At 56.1% G+C, this 18,806-nt stretch overlaps 2 protein-coding genes across 7 annotated transcripts in view; both read left to right on the forward strand.

Moving 5' to 3' along the window:
* The window catches only part of ZNF385C (zinc finger protein 385C), a 69,117-nt gene that overhangs the window by 34,558 nt on the left and 15,753 nt on the right, over positions 1 to 18,806 (forward strand). The window contains exon 1 of one of the 6 annotated variants that reach the window (XM_077190922.1): positions 2,642 to 2,805. The exons of the other annotated variants lie outside the window; for them this stretch is intronic. Coding sequence (XP_077047037.1) covers positions 2,796 to 2,805 — 10 coding nt within the window. The 5' untranslated portion in view covers positions 2,642 to 2,795. Of the gene's footprint in view, positions 1 to 2,641; positions 2,806 to 18,806 lie in introns of those variants that run through there. 6 annotated transcript variants of the gene reach the window in all.
* C26H17orf113 (chromosome 26 C17orf113 homolog) lies at positions 9,903 to 17,766 on the forward strand. The gene is made up of 3 exons (XM_054649858.2): positions 9,903 to 10,247; positions 11,849 to 12,472; positions 13,409 to 17,766. The coding sequence occupies exons 2-3, from the start codon at positions 11,957 to 11,959 to the stop codon at positions 14,939 to 14,941; spliced, it is 2,049 nt and encodes a 682-aa protein (XP_054505833.2). The 5' UTR covers positions 9,903 to 10,247; positions 11,849 to 11,956; the 3' UTR covers positions 14,942 to 17,766.

Raw genomic sequence — 18,806 nt, forward strand, 5'->3', positions numbered from 1 at the left:
GCCCAGTTCTGGTCTCTTTTTGCCAGGCTGCCTCTGGAGTCTGAGGCTGGGAAAAGCCAGTCCTGGACACCCCTCAGCCAGCAAAGAATTAAACTCTGCCCTCAGTAGGGTTCAGAATAATCCCTCTGTTGTGGTTCCTGGAGCCTGAACCCTGTGAATTGGTGACATTGGTGGCACAGCTGAGCCCGAGCACCCTCCCCTTCTCCCTGCCCTCCCTCCCTCGTGCTTTAAGCCACAGGCAGGATTTGAGCAGACCTGCCCAAGCAAGCCTGGCTTAATGCATGTTTGGGATTTGCCTCTCCCGGGGTGGGTGTGATGAAGAGCTGGGGCTGGGGCCATTTCACAAGAAACCCTCTGCTTCCATCCCCACACTCGTGGGGTACTCAGCCATCAGTGCCCCACACGTGGAGATCAACCTGTGGTGGAAAGTGGTGACCACGAGGGGCTCTGGCATCTGGCCTGTGTTGGCTCTGGGGATTTTTTAGGGCCTCCCATGTGATTGTGGAACTTTTTGACCCCCTGGGCACCGTTTCTCAGCCACTCCGGGGTAGATTCCTCAGCAGCTTCATCCCACAGAGGAGGCTGTGGGGATCTGCAGCCTCAGGCTTTGCTCCCTGGGACGGGGGATGTGGGTCTGGACCCTGTGGGAGGGTTTGTGCTGCTGCCCTACACCAGCTCTGGGATACAAATATAGCAAGTTATGGACAAAAATGGACAAATATAGCAAGTTATGCACCGGACAGACCCACAGTGCCGAGCTGGGAAATTCCAGTGATGTGCTGGGCTGGGCTGGGAGGGCCGGAGGCGTTAATGGCCAGGGCTGTAATCAGCACCTGCAATTAACCCCAGCTCCAGCTGGCCTCAAAGGCTCGGCCACAAAGTGCTGCATCCCACACCCCCTTCCAGCCCTCCGTGTCACTCCAGCTCCGTGGAAATGCTGACCAGGACCTGCTGGCCCGGCTGGGATAAACGCAGCACGAACCACAGCCGGGAGAGGATTTATTGAGGGAATTGCTGGGGAGAACTGAAGGGGCTGGTCAGGGCAAACGGAGGATGGAGTGGGGATCAGGGCTGTGCATGGGTCCAGAGGGGCTGCAGGTCAGGGGATGCCGTGGATTGTGGTTATCCCTGGGGAAAGGAGAACAGCATCGTTCTGGGATGGAGGAGCCCCCTGCTCCTCCCAGTCCTTACATTTCCAGCTCCTTGCAGTAACACCAAACCCCTGATGACATTAAACAAATTAATATGGGGTTTAAATAGCCTGCAGGGGGCCGGGCCAGGCGTGCGGGGCCAGCTGTCAATCCCGGATTAGCGAGTGCCCCGGCTAAACTTACTGCTGTGTTAACGACCCTGACAACAACAGCCGCCCTGCCCGGGGCTCTGCCAGGCTGCCCGGTGCCAGCCGAGCCAGGCTGAGGTCTGGGACAGAGAACCATGCTGTGCCCTGGCCCTGCAGCAGCACCCAGGGGGGCCCCGATGGCTTTAGTGCTTTTCAGTGCACCAAAATTCTGTGATTTACTCCAAAAGTGCCCAGTCTAGCAGTGGCACATGGGCACACTCAGGCATCTCATGGTTTAAAAGGTTCATTTTCACTCTGTATGGCCCAGTGGTTTCTGCCCAACTCCTTGTATTGTTTGACTGGAGAAAAATTTTTCATTCCTTCCTTGTTCTTGTCTCCCGTTCAGGGAGGCAGGGGAGGTGATTGTTTCCCCTTTTCACGAGCAGGTTTTTCATTTCCCTGTTTAAAGGGCAGCAATGTAAGCAAGTCATGAGCCTCACCTCCTGAGAAGAAGCCAAAAATCAGCACAGAGAAGGTGCTGCCATGAGGAGCCAAACTGCCACAGCCCTTGCTGAGGAACTGATGGGGAGGGCAGCAGGCGTGAAAACCCCAATCGTGGGGGGCTGAGCATCCCAATCATAGAGGGGCTGAGCACCCCAATCTTGGGGGGGCTGAGATGAGCACCCCAGTCGTGGGGGGCTGAGCACCCCAATCACGAGGAGCTGAGATGAGCACCTCAGTCATGGGGGGCTGAGATGAGCACCCCAGTCATGGGGGGGCTGAGATGAGCACCTCAATCGTGGGGGGCTCAGCATCTCAGTCATGGGGGGCTGAGCTGAGCACTCCGATAATGGGGGGCTGAGATGAGCACCCCAATTATGGGGGGCCGAGCACCCCAATCGTGGGGGGCTGAGATGAGCATCCCAATCATAGAGGGGCTGAGATGAGTACCTCAGTCATGGGGGGCTGAGATGAGATGAGCACCCCAATCATGGGGGACTGAGCACCCCAATCGTGGGGGGCTGAGATGAGCTCCCCACCCGGGCCAGGCTACCCGTGTCCACTGGTGCCACCCCCCAAGGGTTGGGGCAGACCCCGTGTGTTCCCAGCACTCAGGGCTGGGGCTGAACGAGCAGGGACCCACGGCAGGGACATTCCCAAGTGTCCCCTCCCCGACCCCACAAGGACATTTCACCCCAAAGCAGTCACCTGAGAGGGCTCTCGGAGCGAGCCCGGGGGTGCCGCTCAGGGTTCCCTCCCCTCGCCCCAAGTTTTGGGGTTCGGGCAGCCCCGGCTCGGGGGCGGCTGTGCGGGGAGGGGGAGTTCCCGGTCCCCCCGCCCATTTCCACGCCGATCCCCGGTAGTTTCTCCCCCCGCGCTGCTGCGGGGCCGAGGCGGGGCCGGACGCGGGGCGAGGGGCGGCGGGAGCGGGGCTGCGCCCGCCCGGCCCTGCCCGCAGCTCTGCCCGGCGAGCGGGAGGCACCAGCAGCGCGGAGGAGACGCAGCCGCATCCAAAATGCTCCTAGGTGGGTGAAACGCAACTTTCCCGCAGCCTCATCTCTCTCTCTCCCCGTCGCCTTCCATCTCTCTCCTCTCCATCGCTCCTTCATCCCCCGCTCGCTGCTCGGGGTGCGGCGGGACCGGGGCAGCCGCGGAGCTCCGGGGGTCGGTGGGGTTTGAGGGGGACCGGGCATCGCCTCGCCGCTGTCCCGGGGCTGCTGCTCCCAGCACGGCCCCGGTTTGAGCGCTCCCGTCTTCTGCCGGGTTCCTTCAGCTGGAGGAAAGGGCACTTTTCGGCGTCCGAGCTGTTCTTCATGGACACAAAAACACCGAATTGGTTCTTATTTTGCTGGTAGCTCTGCGCAGGCTGTGTGTGTGGGGGGTGCGGGGGGGGTCTCTTCTCGGCTTTGCGATTTTGGCCACTAAGTTAACTCTAAATAGTGAAACATTGAGGTGGGTTTTTACTGCCGGGTAGAAACCCCGGGAATAAGCGGTACTCAAGGAGTCCGGGCTCAGAGTGAGGGGTTGGGAATGGGCTCGGCATCAAACTCAACTCCTGATTCACCTGTGGGGTCTCCATCCTGCTCCTAGCACGGCTCGGCACCCCAAATTATCCTCATGAGATTTTCCTGTTTCTAAGCAAACGCTGTCGTTCCCATTCCTTATTGCCGTTCTGCCTGAAAACCCCGTTAAAGAGCTGCTCGTGTTATTTGCATCAGCTGAGGCTGTACCCTACACCCACAAAATGGTCCCTCCCCGCCCAGCACACAGGCAGCCTGTTCCCTCGGCTCCCAGCCTGCTAATCCTAATTACTTACGGGCTTCAAGCTGAGTTTGACTCACTGCATCTTATTGATTTTTCCCAGGGCTGCAAAAAGAGGAGGGAAAAGGTTGTGTGCTGACGGGGCTGGATTTTGCCCTTGCTCTTTGTCTGGGTGTCAGCTCCAACTCGTGCTCCTGCTGCACCTGCGACACAAACGTTGGTTCAATGCTTTTTGTGTGATGTGAGGCTGGGGGAGAGTGACCAGCAGTGTCCTTGTGAGGGTGGCCAGGCTTGGAGCAGCGGCAGCGAGCGGGATGTGGCGCTGCTCTTGGTTCTGTGTGGATTCGGGGCTGGTCATTTCAGTGGTTTTGTTATTATCAGTGTTAACTCTGCTGGGGAGGGAGAGTGGCCCCTGGCTGCTGGCAGGGATGGGGCTGGCATGTCCCTGTGGGCAGCAGTGCCACTTCTGTGTGTGTGTGTGTGTGCTGTGCACATCTGTAGGCTGCTGTGCACTCTCTTTCCCTTGATAACATTTCCTTGTGGGTGCCCAAGGGCAACCAAGCCAGGAACATGGATGTTGTTAGCCTGGCACATCAGTCAGGTGCTCATGGATCAAGCTGGCCCCAGCCGAGTCCCGTGGATCAATTTGATTTTTTTCTAATAGTTTGAAACACAATCTTTTCTCTGAAATCTCTTCCCCTGTCTCTCTGGAACGTGTAACACTACTCGGGAAATTTATCTGGAGTACTTGTCAGGCAAAGCAGGCTTGAAAGACAAACTAAAGTCCAACCCCAGAGCTTGCTTTTCACTCTGTGGCCTCAGATACAGAGGAAATATTCAATACCCACTAAAGCTTCAATTTTGAAGTGTCTTGGGCTCACTGATGTTCCCCGTGTTGCTCCAGGGGGAGGAATCTGGTGCTTTCATGGTGATTCCAGCCCCCTCAGGAGCTGTGGGGGTGACAGTGTGGGGAGCCTGGCCCCACTGAGCTGCTGGGTTTGGCTTTGGGGTTCCTTTGGCAGATGGTGGGACGGAGCTTTCCCCGTGCCTGTTTTGGGTGGATTTCCCTGCAAATGCAGCAGTTGTTTTTATTACTGGGGCTTGCTCCAGGCAATGCCCTGGGGGACACATCTGCCCCTTGGTTTCAACCCTGAGCAACACTGGGAGGGGGGCACAGGGGGCTCTGACCTCCTCCAACAGCCTCAGCCTCCCCTTCAGAGTATTTTTAGACCAAGCTGTCATCTAATCTTGACCTCCAGGATGATGTGGGCTAAAAAATATCACTGTGTCTCCAGCATCAAGCCGAGGATATAATTCACAGATCTCTTTAGTCCGTTTTTAATTATGCCTCACCTTGCTGCAGCAATGAACTGCTAACGAGTATTTTGGGCAAATGTGAACTTTTTTTTTTTGAAGTTTCTCAGTGCTGATGCTCCTGGCAGGTGCTGGCGGCACTGAGGCTTTGATGGTTTGTTTCAGCACCCACCTGATGTCCCTGAGCTTGTAATGACTGCAGGGGCTGGGGATTTAGCAGATTGCTTTTTTTTTTTCTGCCTTTCCTGAGCGGGATGTTGGAAGGAGTGGGCTGGCTGCTCCCACTCTCCTCCTGAGTGATTATATTAGCATGGCCTGGGTAGGAGTGGCGGAAATTACAATGAAATACTAGAGGTAGGAAATAAAAATCTAATTAAAAAAGAAGAACAGATGTGTGTCATCTCCCAAAGCCTAGGCAGGACCATCCTGGCCATGGGGCAGCTGTGGTTGCAGGGGGTTTGTGTGCTTCAGCTGCTGGGGAGCTGTGCTCAGGGAATAATGCTGGGAGCAGAGGGGAGGTGAAGGGCTTTGGTCTCTCTAAAACTTGGGACGGGAAATATGTGAGAGGATTGGGATTTGAAAGCCCTTTTGGTGCCCCAGGACTTGCCCTCCTGAAATCTGAGTTGTGCCCTTGGGGCAATTCCCCTTTTCCCCCTACCCAAGCAAAGCTGGGACTGGCTGAAGCCCAGGTGGTTTCACTGCTCAGGGGGGCTTTGGGGACAGCTGTGCCACTGTCACATGCATTTTGGGTGTCACCACGGTGGTCTGTGTGCTCTGGCACGTCTGGGATGGCACTGCTGAGAGGAACAGCCCAGCAGGGATGGCCACTGGCTCTGCCACTGACCTACCAGGCGGCCCTGGCCATGTCACTTACCCTCTCTGAACCTGGCTGTCTTCTCGTGGGTCTTCCTGGCTCTCTGGGGGCTCAGTGCCAGCCCAGCCCCAGCTGTGTGAAGGAGGCACCTGCCTTCAGGTGCTTCAATAATAGAAATCATTAATTTTCACTGCTAATGGAAGAAATGCTGCACTATGAAAAATGTGCGTTGGCTTGGAGGCAATTCAAAAGGCTGGTGGAGACGGGAGCCCCTAATTTGTTCCAAATTGGTTATTTCACTGGAATGGTGAGAAAGCATCAATCTGAGGAGCTTTTCTCCCTTTTCATTTCTGTCAGCCGTTCCTCAGCTGTAATGAATTGGACTTGGCTGCAATTTTTACAATTTAAACGGTGCCCAGAATAAAGGCTGAACTGATGGGGGGCTCTGCTGCACTCCTGAGCTCTCCATCTCTCAGGAGGACCCTGGGAGGGGTGGGCAGCGGAGCCCGGATCAGGGTTCAGTGTTTGCCACCTCCCTTCAGGATGAGCCCAAATCCCTCCTGAGCCCCTGTGGCAGAGGCTGGTGGGGTCTTGGCTGGGCTGCCATGGCCTGGCAGCACTTCTGGCTGTGACACAGGGCACACTGAGCTGACTGGGATCTCTGCTGGGGGAGGCGTCCCTAAATGCTGCTTTTTCGGATCATTACCTGGCAAATGGGGAGCGTTGGGAATTAAAATCCAAAGGGAGCTGGGCTCAGTGTTTGTGGACAAGGGAGGAGAAGATGCTCTTGATAGAGCAAGGCTGAGAGCCAGTTTTGCTCCTCAGCAGCTGTTTTTGATATCAGTGCTGTGGGGTGAAGTTCCCTGTAGCTCCTGGGGAGAAAGATGCAGCCAAGCTGCCTCCCAAGGACCAGGTGCATGGACTGGAGGAAGCCCAGGGAGCGAGATCACCCTGTCCCTGCTTCTGCTCCTTGACAAAAGGGCTTTGCCCTTCTCAGCTGCTGCTCAGAGGAGCCTCAGCCCAGAGCTGGGGTCGCCGGCGGGGAGAGATGAGCATGTTCACCCCCCCTTCCCCAGCCCAGCTCAGTAATCCTGTTGTGGCCATGTCCAGAGTTTGCAGGAATGTCATCTGAGTTTATTTCAAGGCTTGTTCCCTGCCAGCTGCAGTCACGCAGCTGAAGGTTGTGACAAAGCTGTGCAGGGGAACGAGGCACGAGGCTGCATCCTGCAAGCTGCCAGTGCCTGTGGGGTGTGTGTGGGGGGCACCATGTCACCAAACTGGGGGGCTTCTTCTCCAGTAGCACCCCATGGTTCCCTGCTTACAGCCCACTGCCCATCCAAGCCCCTGCACAAGGATCTGAGTGTGCTGGAGCCAGTCTTTGTGCCCACAGTGGTGCTGGAAGAGGAGGAACAGCCCCCTGAGTACCCTGAGCTGTGCAGGAGAGCTGGGACACAGCTGAGAAATACTGGGGTCCCCCAGTGCGTGTCCCATCCCCTTTTCTGCGTGGGAACATCTCCCCGCATCCCTTCCAGCGTCTGCACATCCTGCATGCCCTGTCCCTGCCAGATCCGCCCGTCCAGGCACCAGCCCGGGGGCTGCAGGAGTATTTTTAATTTGGCTGAGCTGACACGGTGCCGGGTGCTCTCTCCCACATGAGACAGCGGCTCCTCGCAGCCTTCCCCCTCCGCCGCTCACGGCAGGGACCGAACTGAGCTGTCACCACCTGCGGGTGGGTGCGAGGGATGCAGCTCCCGTGAGTCCTCCCTCCCCTGCACGCTCCCCGCTCGTTTTGGGGGCTGGCACGGCTGGGGATTTGGGTGCAGAGGGTGAGCAGGGTGCTGGGTCTCTCCTGGCGGAGCAGGGATGGGCTCCCCGGGGTCAGCAGCTCTGGGAGCACCAGCACCTCCGCTTCCCTGCGGGAGCAGCGTGCGTCATTTCCCCGAGCCTGACTGGCTTAGAGCAGGGATGGAAACAAAATCTCATAAATATCTTTGGACTCGGGGATTTAAACATTTTTTTTTGGAGGGGGTAATATGGCTGGGTTTGGTCTCTTCTGTTCAGCTTCTTATAGATGGAATAAGAAACCCTCGGGGAACCCGTCCATGGATGTGTGGCTGGAGTGCAGGAAGGGGTGCCTGGAGCATCCCGGTGGGAGCTGCTGTGGGATGCCAGTGGAAACTGGGACTCAGATGGAAACTGTGGCTCATGGCTGCTGCCACCCTCGAGCTGTGGGGATGATGGATGTGCTGGTGCTCCGGGCACCTGCCCACCCAGCTCGGGAAAAACAGCAACAACTGGCTCCAGCCAAGGCTGCTGCTGCTGCTGTGTGCAGCTAAACAGGAGTATCTCCACTCCAGTTCCTTTAGGAAGGACGTCTGACATCCGGCAGCTATGTGAGGGCAGAGGGTCAGGGACATCCTGCAAATGCTGCCCAAAATTCGTGTGAAATTGAGGCTTCCAGCAGGAATGGGTTTGCAGGGGAGAAGGGATCAGTGGTTCGAGCCTTGCCCCCTGCATGGGGCAGGCAGAACAAGGCTGTTCTCCTCTGGAGTCCACTGGTCCCCATGGATTTCACTGCAGGGGCTCCGTGGAGGGGTTGGGAAATGGAGTTGGTTCCAACCATTTCTAACTTGGGGTCACTGACCTTTGCTGTCCTGCTCTGGGTGCTGGGAATGGGACCAGGGGATGCTGCAGGCTCCTAAAAACCTCATTAAAAAGGCTCAATCCTCTTTTCTCGCGGCATTAGCACAAGAATAAATCCGGGTGTGTTTTCACCCCAGGAGCCGGCTCTGGTTTCACCACCTTCAGCTCTCATTAACCCTGGGCTGACACTTCGGCAAGAATGTCCCCAAAGCAGGAAGAGCCTCTTGCCCCGGGATATGTGGAGGAGCCTCAAGAGGGGAATTAACCGGGGGCCACCAGACCCCCCTGGTGCAGAGCCAGGTGGAGCCAGGTACAATCAGCTCCTAATCCAGGCAAATTCCGGTGGGCCACGTCCCTCCTCATGGCCCAATTCCACACCGGGAGCAGGATGAATCTGGGTGGGAGCATCCTTCAGCTCCCAGGCACAGGATATGTGCTGGAAAACAGGAGCCAGGTTCCCATCGGGAGTCCCATGGAACACTGGTGCCCCTTGGGAGTTCAGTGTTCTCAGGAGCCTTGTTTGGGGAAAGCAAATGTGGCACAAAATCCTCTTTCTGGAAGTAGTCGAGACTCTAAATTTCACCTGCATTTATTGCTAAAATAAAGCTTTTTGGGATGTAGGGAACCCCTCTGCTTGTTAGGGAGCCCTGGGGCAGGGGGCTGTGTTTCTGCCCCAGCCCTGCAGCTTCAGACCAGGGGTGGAGGTCAGCAGGAGCACCTTGTGGCATTCCCTGAAGGGCTTGGACTTGGATCCTGCCAAACCTCCCCGTCCACTGCTGGGTGCTGCTCTGCCCACAACTTGCAGAACGCTTCCAAACCCCAAAACCACCCATCCTGGCTGGCTGCAAACCCTCCTGCAGCTCACCCTGCTGCATGTGCCTAGCTCTCAGCTGAGACCCAGGCTAGGAGCCCCTTGATGGGCACCTGATACCCACCTGATGGGCACCTGATGCCCACCGCTCCTTGCACCTGGGGGGAAGTGCTCTGAGCAGGTGAGCATGGGGCAGGCACAGAGCACAGCTCCATGGGCTCCCCATTCCCAGGGGCTGCTGCGGCCACCGCATCCGCTGTCCCCACCAGGTCTGCTGTCCCCATGGCCCGGCCACTGCTTCCAGTGTCCCCAAGGCCTGGCCACCTCGTCCACTGTCTCCGTGATCCAGCCACCACCACATCCAGTGTCCTTATGGCCCGGCCACCACCACATCCAGTGTCCTTATGGCCCGGCCACCACCATGTCCAGTGTCCCCATGGCCCGGCCACTGTGTCCAGTGTCCCCATAACCTGGCCACCACTGTGTCCCCATGGCCTGGCCACCACCATGTCCCCTGTCCCCGTGGCCCGGCCACCACTATGTCCACTGTCCCCATGGCCCCGCCACCATGTCCAGTGTCCCCGTGGCCTGGCCACCACCACGTCCAGTGTCCCCGCGGCCACTGCGGCCTCCACTGTCCCCGTGTCCCGGCCACCTCGTCCAGTGCCCCCATGGCCAGTGAGGCCACCACCACGTCCAGTGTCCCCGTGTCCCGGCCACGGCCGCGGGGCCTTGCCCATGCCGGTCACCGCTAGTGGCCACTGCCGCCGTGAGCTGCCGGGAGCAGCCGTGAGGCAGACGGTGCTGGCTGCAAGATGGCGGCTCCCGTGCTCCGGTGAGGCGGGCGGCCGCCGCAGGCTTTGTTCCCGCAGCCGCCGCGCTCGGGGCCGCGGGGGCTGCGGGGCCGCCTCCCCAACGCCCCGCTGCTTTTTTTTTTGTTTTATTTTTGGATTTTGCGTTGCTTGGCTGGGTTTGGTGGTTTTTTTTTTTTTCGTTTGTTGTTTTGGTTTTGTGCGTATTTTTTGTTTTTAATTAGATGGTTTTAAATTTTTATTTTTTCCTATTTAAAATCTGGGAAGTTTGCAAGTCCCCCCCAGCCCAAAGCTTATGGCAGCTTTTCCATGGTACGTATGGAGGGGCGGGTGAGCGGGGTGGGCACGCAGGGCTGGGCTGGGCGCTGGGGCTGCTCCGCTCACCCTCCCGGGATGATGCTCCGGGGACAGGGATCAGCTCGTCCTCTCACAACCAAACCCTCATCCTGGCCAAACTTCCCGCCGGGGGGAGAAGCAGCCGCTGGGGGACCGGAGTGTGCCCCCCATGCCGAGCTGCTGCCGAGCCCCCCGGGATGCGCAGCGCTGCTTTTGCCCGTGGGCAGCAGCAGCAGCAGCAGCGAGGGGTGCTGGGCTGGTGCCAGAGCTGCGGGAATTGGGTGCTGTGGGAAGAGGTGCCACGGAGCTCTGCTCCATCCCAGCCCCCGCCCCGGCCTCCTGCATCCCACACGATAATTGCTGCTCTTTTTTGTTTTCTTTCCAAGGCAGCGGCTTCTGCTGGAGCAAGTGCTGGGGGGGGGGGGGGCTGTGGGGATGGCTTGCAGGGAATGGGGTCAGTGACAGGGAAAGAGCACAGGAATTCTCCCCCTGGGGCCATGCAGGGAGGGATGCGGTCGCTGTGGTCCAGGTCACTCCAGGGCCACCTGCCAGCGTTGTCCAGGGCACTGGCTCTATGGGGATGGGTGTTCTGGTGTTGTTCTGACTCCTGAATTGTGAAGGTTCCTTCCCCCTGCTCCCACAGCACCGTGGCAATGGCTCTAGTCTGGGGGCTTGTTCTTCAGAAAAACCCCAAGTTCCTCATCAGTGGGCTGATGGTATTCCCCAGTTTTCTTGCTGCTCAGTGTCCACGTTCTTTCTTTATCCCCTCTGCATTTTGGTTCTCCCCTTTCCCCATGCAGCGCTGGGTTCTTCCCCCTCCTTTCACCAACACCTTTATCATGGCTCAGTTTGGATTTTCAGTCCGGTTCATGGAGAAATGTGAGTTCAGACTGAGCAGGCTGAAGTGTAGGGAGGAGGTCAAGTGAATGCTTAAACCCTTCAGATCCTGGTTTGGTTACATCTTTAAGTGCTTTGCAGCCTCTAGCTCAGTAGGTACTTGGGAGCTTGGCCTGGAGAGGATCCGGTGTGCCACCCCCTGGGAGGGACACTGGGATGCCACTGAGCGTGCAGAGCATGGCTGTGCTGCCACGGGAGCTGCCAGGGCAATTCCCTGGAAGAGGGACAAGGCAGGCAGGACTGCGAGCGCACGTGTGCGCACCAGCACGTGTGTCTGAGCTAGCTCCCAGTCACCCTTGTTCTGCTCCAGGGCCCTGGCACTCACTGCCAGCCGTGGGTGCTGCTCCTCTAGGGCTGAACGCTCTTTTTTGGGTGTTTCATCCCCGCTGAGCCTTCCTCACCTTCCCAGTGCCAGCACAGTGGGGAAGGCTGCTCCGAGGGGAAGCCTGTGGGTGTTCCTGTGCTGATGGGACCATTTGTGTGTGTGCCAGCCCCACCAGTGACACCCAGAGCTTCTGCTGGTGCTGATGAGGAGCTTGATGGGATCCCCACGTGTGGTGCTGGGGCTGCTGTCACCGCTGCTGTCACCGTGCCACTGTCGCTTGTGCCACCACAGCCGAGCCCCAGCTGAGGTTTGCAGGGCCCTAATCCCATTTCCCTTGTGTCTCTTTCGTCTCCAGTCGGACCAGGAGAGTGGTAATAGACCTTCTTACTAAATTAAATGTGCGCGCTGCTCCTCGAGGGGCACGGTGCGCTTCAACCCTAGCTGATTTCCCAGCCACAGCAGCATGGTGCCCCCGGGGAAAAAGCCAGCTGGGGAAACTTCCAATTCCAACAAAAAGTGCAAACGCTATTTCAACGAGCACTGGAAGGAAGAATTCACCTGGCTGGAGTTTGACTATGAGAGGAAGCTCATGTTTTGCGCGGAGTGCCGGCAGGCCCTGGTGAAGAACAAGCACGGCAAAGCGGAGAACGCTTTCACCGTGGGCACCGACAACTTCCAGCGGCACGCGCTGCTGCGCCACGTCACCTCGGGCGCCCACCGCCAGGCGCTGGCCGTCAACCGCCAGCAGCTGGCCTTCGACGCCCCCCGTGCCCACCCCGAGCTGCGCTCGCTCATCAAGGTGGAGGTGAACCCAGCCAAGGTGGCCGTCCTCACCACGGTCTACTGGATGGCCAAGGAGGAGATCCCCGATGAGAGGTGCTCCTCCCTGCTGAGCTTGCAGAAGTTCAACCTGTGCCAGGCGCTGCTGGCGTCGGAGCACAGCGAGTTCTACCACCCTGGCAGCGTCAGGGAGATGCAGGTGTGTAAGGGGGGTTAGGGGTTGGCACCTGGGTGGTCGCTGTGCCTGGCAGGGCAGGGACGGTGCCTGTGCCCACCGAGCTCCCTGAGCTTTGCAGGATGAATGCTGATTGTCTCAGGAGTTCAATTAGCACATGAGCGCTGTGGGTTTTGCCTTTTTTTGCCCTAAACGGAGCGATCTGAAAGATCAAGTAGCCGGAGAGTTTAAGAGGGATTTCTGAATTTTACCAACGCTTCATGCCTGCTAAAATCAAATTAAATTTTTAGTGAGTCTTGGCTGTTTGCCAGGCTTTTCAGCTCTCTGCAGAGCCTTATTTTGCTACTGATAGACTAAACCCACTAATTAGGTTTCCCAGCCTGTGGTGATCCTTGCAGCACTCGCACACACAGAGGAAGTTTTCCCTCCGAACTGGGGAGTTTGCCTGAAATGGGGGAAGTGTGAGTAAATGAGTAAAGATGGAAAAAACGTTGCCATTTTGCTGCTGCTCCTGCCCCTGCTGGGCCGGTGAAGTGGAACTTCTGGAGTTGAATGGGGCAGGTGAGTTCCTGGTGTCACTGCCAGCATAGGAGGGGGCTTGGGAATGGGATGTTGGGGGCTTGAGGGGTCAGTGATGCTGCTGGTGATGCTGTGTCCTGCTGCATCTGTGGGGCTCTGACCCCAAGCTCAGGACAGGAATCCCCAAGCTCTCAGCAGCTTCCCATGGTGCTTGAGCTGCCAAACAGGAGCAGGAGGAGAAAGCTTGTTAGGGAAAAAGACAGTGATTTCCAGCCTCTGTGTGTAAGGGCTTTTCCCTGGCTTGGGGCTCTTGTGCTGCAGGAGCCTGTGGGTGGGAGCCCACCCGCTCACTCTGTGCCAAGTGCTGCTCATCTCCCACTGCCTCTGAATCTCATTTGTGTTTCTCTCTCCCTCCCTGCATCCCTCCTTCAACTGGCCCAGGCAGCCATTGCCAAAGTCCTCCACAACGAGGACAGGCACAGGATCAAAGCCTCGCCGTTCATTGGGCTGGTGGTGGATGAGACAGTGGACGTCCTGGAGCACCGCAGCCTCGCCGTGTTCACCACCACTGTCTCCCCCTGCAACGGGCAGACCTCCACCACCTTCCTGGGCAGCTTTGAGCTGCCTGCAGGGGAGGCCTCCACGGTGGCAGGCAAGGTGGGCGAGGTGATGCGCTCCTTTGGCATCCCCACCATGAAGCTCACCTGGCTCAGCGCTGACAGTGCCTCGCTGGTGGCCGAGCGGCTCAGCGGGGTGGGGACGGCGCTGAGCTCGCTCTGCCCGCTCCTCACTGAGGTGCACTGCCTGTCCCACGGCACCTCCCTGCTCCTGGCCGAGAGCATCAGCACCATCGAGTACCTCCAGAAGTATGAGACCACTGTGGATGCTGTGTATAGGCTCTACTCCAGCTTCCAGGGGGAAGGGGATAGCCTGCAGGAGCTGCGGAGGGTCCTGGACCTCTGTGAGATAGACCTTGGGAGCCCCAAAGCCATCCACTGGACCTCTATCTTCCCAGCTGTAGAAGCCATTGACTCCTCGTGGCCCACACTGGTGCTGCTGCTGGAGAGCCAGGCAGAGTGCTCACCTGTGGCCCGTGGCCTCTGCGAAGAGCTCAAGAAGTTCCAGTTTGTGGCCTTCACCAAGATCCTCCTGGATGTCCTCCCCATCTTCCAGAAGCTCAGTCGTTTCTTCCAGATCGAGGATTTTGACCTCTCCATCTTGAAGCCCATAGTCTCAGCCACAGCCACCACGCTGCAGGCCCAGCAGAGCACCAGTGGCCAGAACCTCCAGGAGTTCCTCAGAGAGATGAACAAGCACCCACAGGACGGCCGGGAGGGCGAGAGCCGCCTCTACTACAAGGGTGTTGAGCTGGCCAACTGCTCCCAGGTGCACCTGAAACACTTTGAGCACCTGAAGGACAGCTACCTGGAGAAGGTACGGGGCAACCTGCTGGACAGGTTCCCCAGCAGCGTCCTGGAGGCCATCAGCTCCTTCTCTGCTATTTTCAACCCCAAGTGCTACCCGCAGTCTCTGGAGGACATTGGCAGCTATGGGGTGAGCGAGCTGAATTTCCTGCTGCGGGTGTACTCGCGGGTGGTGGTGAGCGAGAGGGCTCTGAGCGACTTTCCCCTCTTCAAGCGCATCGTCTTCAGCCTCAGCCAGCTCTCCTTCAAGGACCTCTGTGTCAAGCTGGTCTACAGCAGCTCTGAGATGCATGAGCTCTTCCCAGACTTCGCTGTCCTGGCAGCTATTGCCCTGGCCTTGCCGCTGGGCTCGGTGCTTGCCGAGAAGATCCACCGGGGCCGGGAGCTGCTGAAGCGCGGCCGCTCGCGCCTCGCCAGGGACGAGGGGCTCTCTGACCTCATGAAGATCGCCATCGACGGGCCAGCCATCAGCGAGTTCAACTTTGCCTTGGCCATCGAGTGCTACGAGAGCATGAGGGAGTCTGGGTTCATCGTGGCGCAGGTGAAGTGAGCGTGGCTGGTTTGGAGCCCTTGGAGCCTGCGGGCGGCCCCCAGGGCCAGCTCAACGCCTCCTTTCCACATCACTGGTCACTGCTGGAGCTGGGCAGCTGCAGTGGATGGTGACCTGCTCTGTGCTGGGAAGAGAAAACAGGATCCTTATGCCCCAAACCTCTGTTAGAATCACCCAGAATTCAGAATCCTGAGGCCACCCGAGATCCCGAATTGCGATGAGTTTCTTTCCAAGGGTTTGTCATCATTTTGTTTTGGGGAGAGGAAGGCGAAGCTCCTGAGCTCAAATGTCACGTTGCCTTTGCACAGAGATACCCAGCAGCTTTTGCTTAATTCTCTGCAAAAATATGGGATTTTTGTTATTCTGGAGCCTGGAGAGTGAATGCAGAAAAGGCAGCGCATCCTCCGATCTCTGCGCCGACCCCAACATGCCTGGCGGTGTCGTGTTGGTGTTCCTTGCACACAGCACAGGGTATTTTTAGCAGTGGCACCAAGTCATGATCATTTCAAGAGCAAGAGATTTAAGGAATGATATTGTAATGGCTGAGGAAATATTAACTTTAAATGCATCATTGTGTACATATGTGTATGTGTGTATATATATAAATATACATATATAAATATCTATATTAAAAAAGGTCTATCTTAATTTTCCTACAGTTTAAAGTATAAAGATATCTAAAAGGGACTTTTTGTTTTTCAAGGACAGAATAAATTATGAGCAGGGGTCCAAAAACAATCAATAGCTAATTCTTGTTCTTTCCAACACGTCCTCACCTCCCCGAGTTCCCTTTGCACCCTGAGCTCTTGGCAACCTGCAGTCTGGGAGAAAGTCCATCAACACCTGCTTTTGGGGCCAACTGGAGGTGTTCAGCTCATATTTCTGCTCTGAAGTGTTACTCTCTGTCCCGAGGTGGGCAGAGCTGTTGGTGCCTGCAGCAGCCTGGAGCTCAGACCCTCCTGCCCATGGGTCTGGGGTGCTGCTGGTGTGTTCCAGTGTGACTGGGCTTTGCTTTGGTTTTCACTTGGAGGGCTGTTTCCTTCACTTCAGACTGGTTCTAATCAGCAATAAACCCAGTGCAGCAGCATGAAGCATCATCTCAGTTAAATCCTGAGTGCCAGGTCCTCTGCTGGGGCTGCCAAAAGCTGGAAATGAGAGGATGTAGCAGATCTGTTGCCCCACAGCCCAGGTCTGCCTGCTCTGGGAGCCCAGTGCAGTTTGCTGCCAGTCCAGATCCCAGAGGTGCTGGGGCTGCACTGGTGCTGCCACCATGGTCCTGCATTGTGACTGGGAGTTGCTGTTCTTTGGCCATCAGCCTTTGGCACTGGGGAGCCTCCTGGAAACATGCTTGGCCACAGAAAAAACCTTTAAAGCCCTGGGTAAGGGTTTAGAGGCACCATCAAAATTTGCTGAGAACATCTCCCAAGCAGGAGGGAGCCTCTGTGTGAATCAACAGCTCCATCTCCATCTGGCCTGGGCAGACTCTGCGCCAGATGCTCGCTGAGGCAGCGGCGTCTGTGGAGATGGGTCCTTGGCAGGCTCCTGTTGGCATGAGAACCTGCAGCCCTGGCCCTGCCACCTTCACAGGCAGCTCTGGGAGCTTCACACAGAGCACAACAGTTGCTCTGCTCTGCCTCACACAGAGCAGGAGAGAAACCTGCTGCAGGTGTGTGTTCAGAGGCTGTGCAGGGTGAAGGGGTGGGGGACAGCCAGACACGGTTTGGGTGAGTTTGGTTAAATGTAGGGCTGAAAATTCCTTTAAATTCCGAGGGATCCCCACAAAAGTCACTTGTCTGTGGGACAGGGACTGGGCTGAGCTCCAGGTGGAGAATGTGCAGGCTCCAGTGTGTCTGGCTGAGCCCAGGGCAGGGGACACACAGCAGCACCACATCAGGGACATCGAGGCTTTGACACCTCTTGGTCTGGTGGCACCTGTGGAACTGGGGGGACACAGAGACAGCCCCCCCAAACCGCAGCAGGTGCTCGTGGCAGGAACACGTGGTTCCTGTGCTCCTCTCCTTGCAACAGCCCCTTGGAATAATGCTCTGTCCCAGGAGGACCCTCAGTGCCAGAGCAGCAGCATTGGTGGGGAGGTGGGGGCTCCTCTGCCAAAGCTGGAGGGTGACAGATCAGGGGCTGTGACAAAAAGCTGAACCACTGGGGGCCTGTTCACCCACCTGCTGCTGCTGTCACCTTGCCTAAGGTCGTGTCATTCTATACAGACCTGGGACCCTGCCACTCTCCCAAAAGCAAATCTCCTTAATTGAGTGTCTAATTAATACCTAAAAATACTGCCCTCAGCTGCTGCTGGAATCTGCCCTGCAGCAAAGGTAAGGCAGCACCCACAATGCCATAGCCCTGTAACCTTGGGAAGGTGCCCCGAGAGTGTCCTGCAGGTGCCCCAGCAGGGTGTTGTGACACGCTGGGGAGCTTCACTGGGGTGGCCTCTGCCCTCTTCCTGCTCCTTAGGGTCTTGTCTGCTTCAGGGACAAAGCCAAGTGAGAAAAGACCTGACCATCTGCAGGGTCTCACAGGGGTTTCTGAGCTCTTTCTAACTGCCTGCTTTATCCAGAAATGTCTTTAATCCACAAATTTGAGCTCAAGGATGTGCCAGAGACACTGACATATCTTCTCTGTACCATTGGTGGGCAGCAGCTGCTGCAGGTGGTGGCCAATCCTGGAGTCTGTGTGCCCTCAGCACTCGTCCTGTGCCTGCCCAGTGCAGAGCTGCTCCCCAGGGAGTGAAACCTTCAGCACAAGCATTAGCTGAGCTGCAGCATCCTTTCTTGTAGTATTTTTAGGTATAAGGTGATCACCCACTTTTTGTTCCTCCCAGATATATATATCTATGTGTATATATATATACATATATATTTTATATATATATGTATGTGTATATATATATATATTTTATATATATGTGTGTGTATGTATGTATTCATATATACGTTTTATGTATATTATACATATGTATATTATATAAGTATATTTTAAATATATATATTATATCTAGATATAAAATATATAAATATAAAAATGTGCATATATTTATATTTCTATAACTTATAATAATTATTTTAAAAATAATTATATGAATAATTAGATAGCATATTTATATAATTATAGACAATATATAATAATTTTTATTAATTTTTATTAATATTTTATATAATCATATTAAAATTTAATAAATGTAATAAGAATATAGTTATTTATATATTTATATTTACATTTTAATTTTTATTGATGTGTGTGTATGTGTGTGTGTGTGTGCATATCTATATTTTATGTTTTTAAGGCCAGTGCAAACCACCCTGTCTGTGGTGAGTTTCACCCCTCATGCTCCAGCCCCAAATCCCTTTGCTGCTCTTGCTTGTGGCCCCGGCTGCGTGTGCTGGGTGGTCTCAGGGCAGCTCCTCTGGCTCCAGCCCATCCGCCTCAAATGATTTGATGTAGAAACGCTGTTTCACGCCTCACAAGGTTAATTATGCACCCCTCACCCAGTGCTGCTCGCTGCTGCTGTGCTGTTATTTATTTATTTTTAAGCGGTTTCGCAGATTTCCCTCCTGGGCGACTCTGGAATTAACTCGATCAGCGCACGCCTGATGAAGCAAACCCTAATTCCTCCCCGGAGTCAGGCCTGGCTCGGGGATGGCTCCGGCGCTGTGGCAGAGCCTCCGCGTGCGCTCGCCCAGAAAGAGGTCGTTGGTGCCCGTGGGGCTGGCGACGAGCACTGGCTGCTCAAATCCAGGGAACCTCTCGAACTTGGAATTTCTGATGTGTCTCAGACCCTGCAGCAGCCGGGATTGGCGTGGGGAGGGTGCGGAGCAGAGTGAGGAGCAGCAGGAGCCTTGTTCTGCATAGC

The sequence above is a fragment of the Agelaius phoeniceus genome, chromosome 26, assembly GCF_051311805.1.
Source record: "Agelaius phoeniceus isolate bAgePho1 chromosome 26, bAgePho1.hap1, whole genome shotgun sequence".
Lineage (NCBI taxonomy): Eukaryota > Metazoa > Chordata > Aves > Passeriformes > Icteridae > Agelaius > Agelaius phoeniceus.

What these genes read in the sequence shown, in the direction of transcription:
- C26H17orf113 (XM_054649858.2), top strand. Translation starts at nt 11,957, where the DNA reads ATGGTGCCCCCGGGGAAAAAGCCAGCTGGGGAAACTTCCAATTCCAAC. An exon ending in GCAGCGTCAGGGAGATGCAG is followed by an intron (nt 12,473 to 13,408) that starts GTGTGTAAGGGG and finishes CAACTGGCCCAG; the next exon opens with GCAGCCATTGCCAAAGTCCT.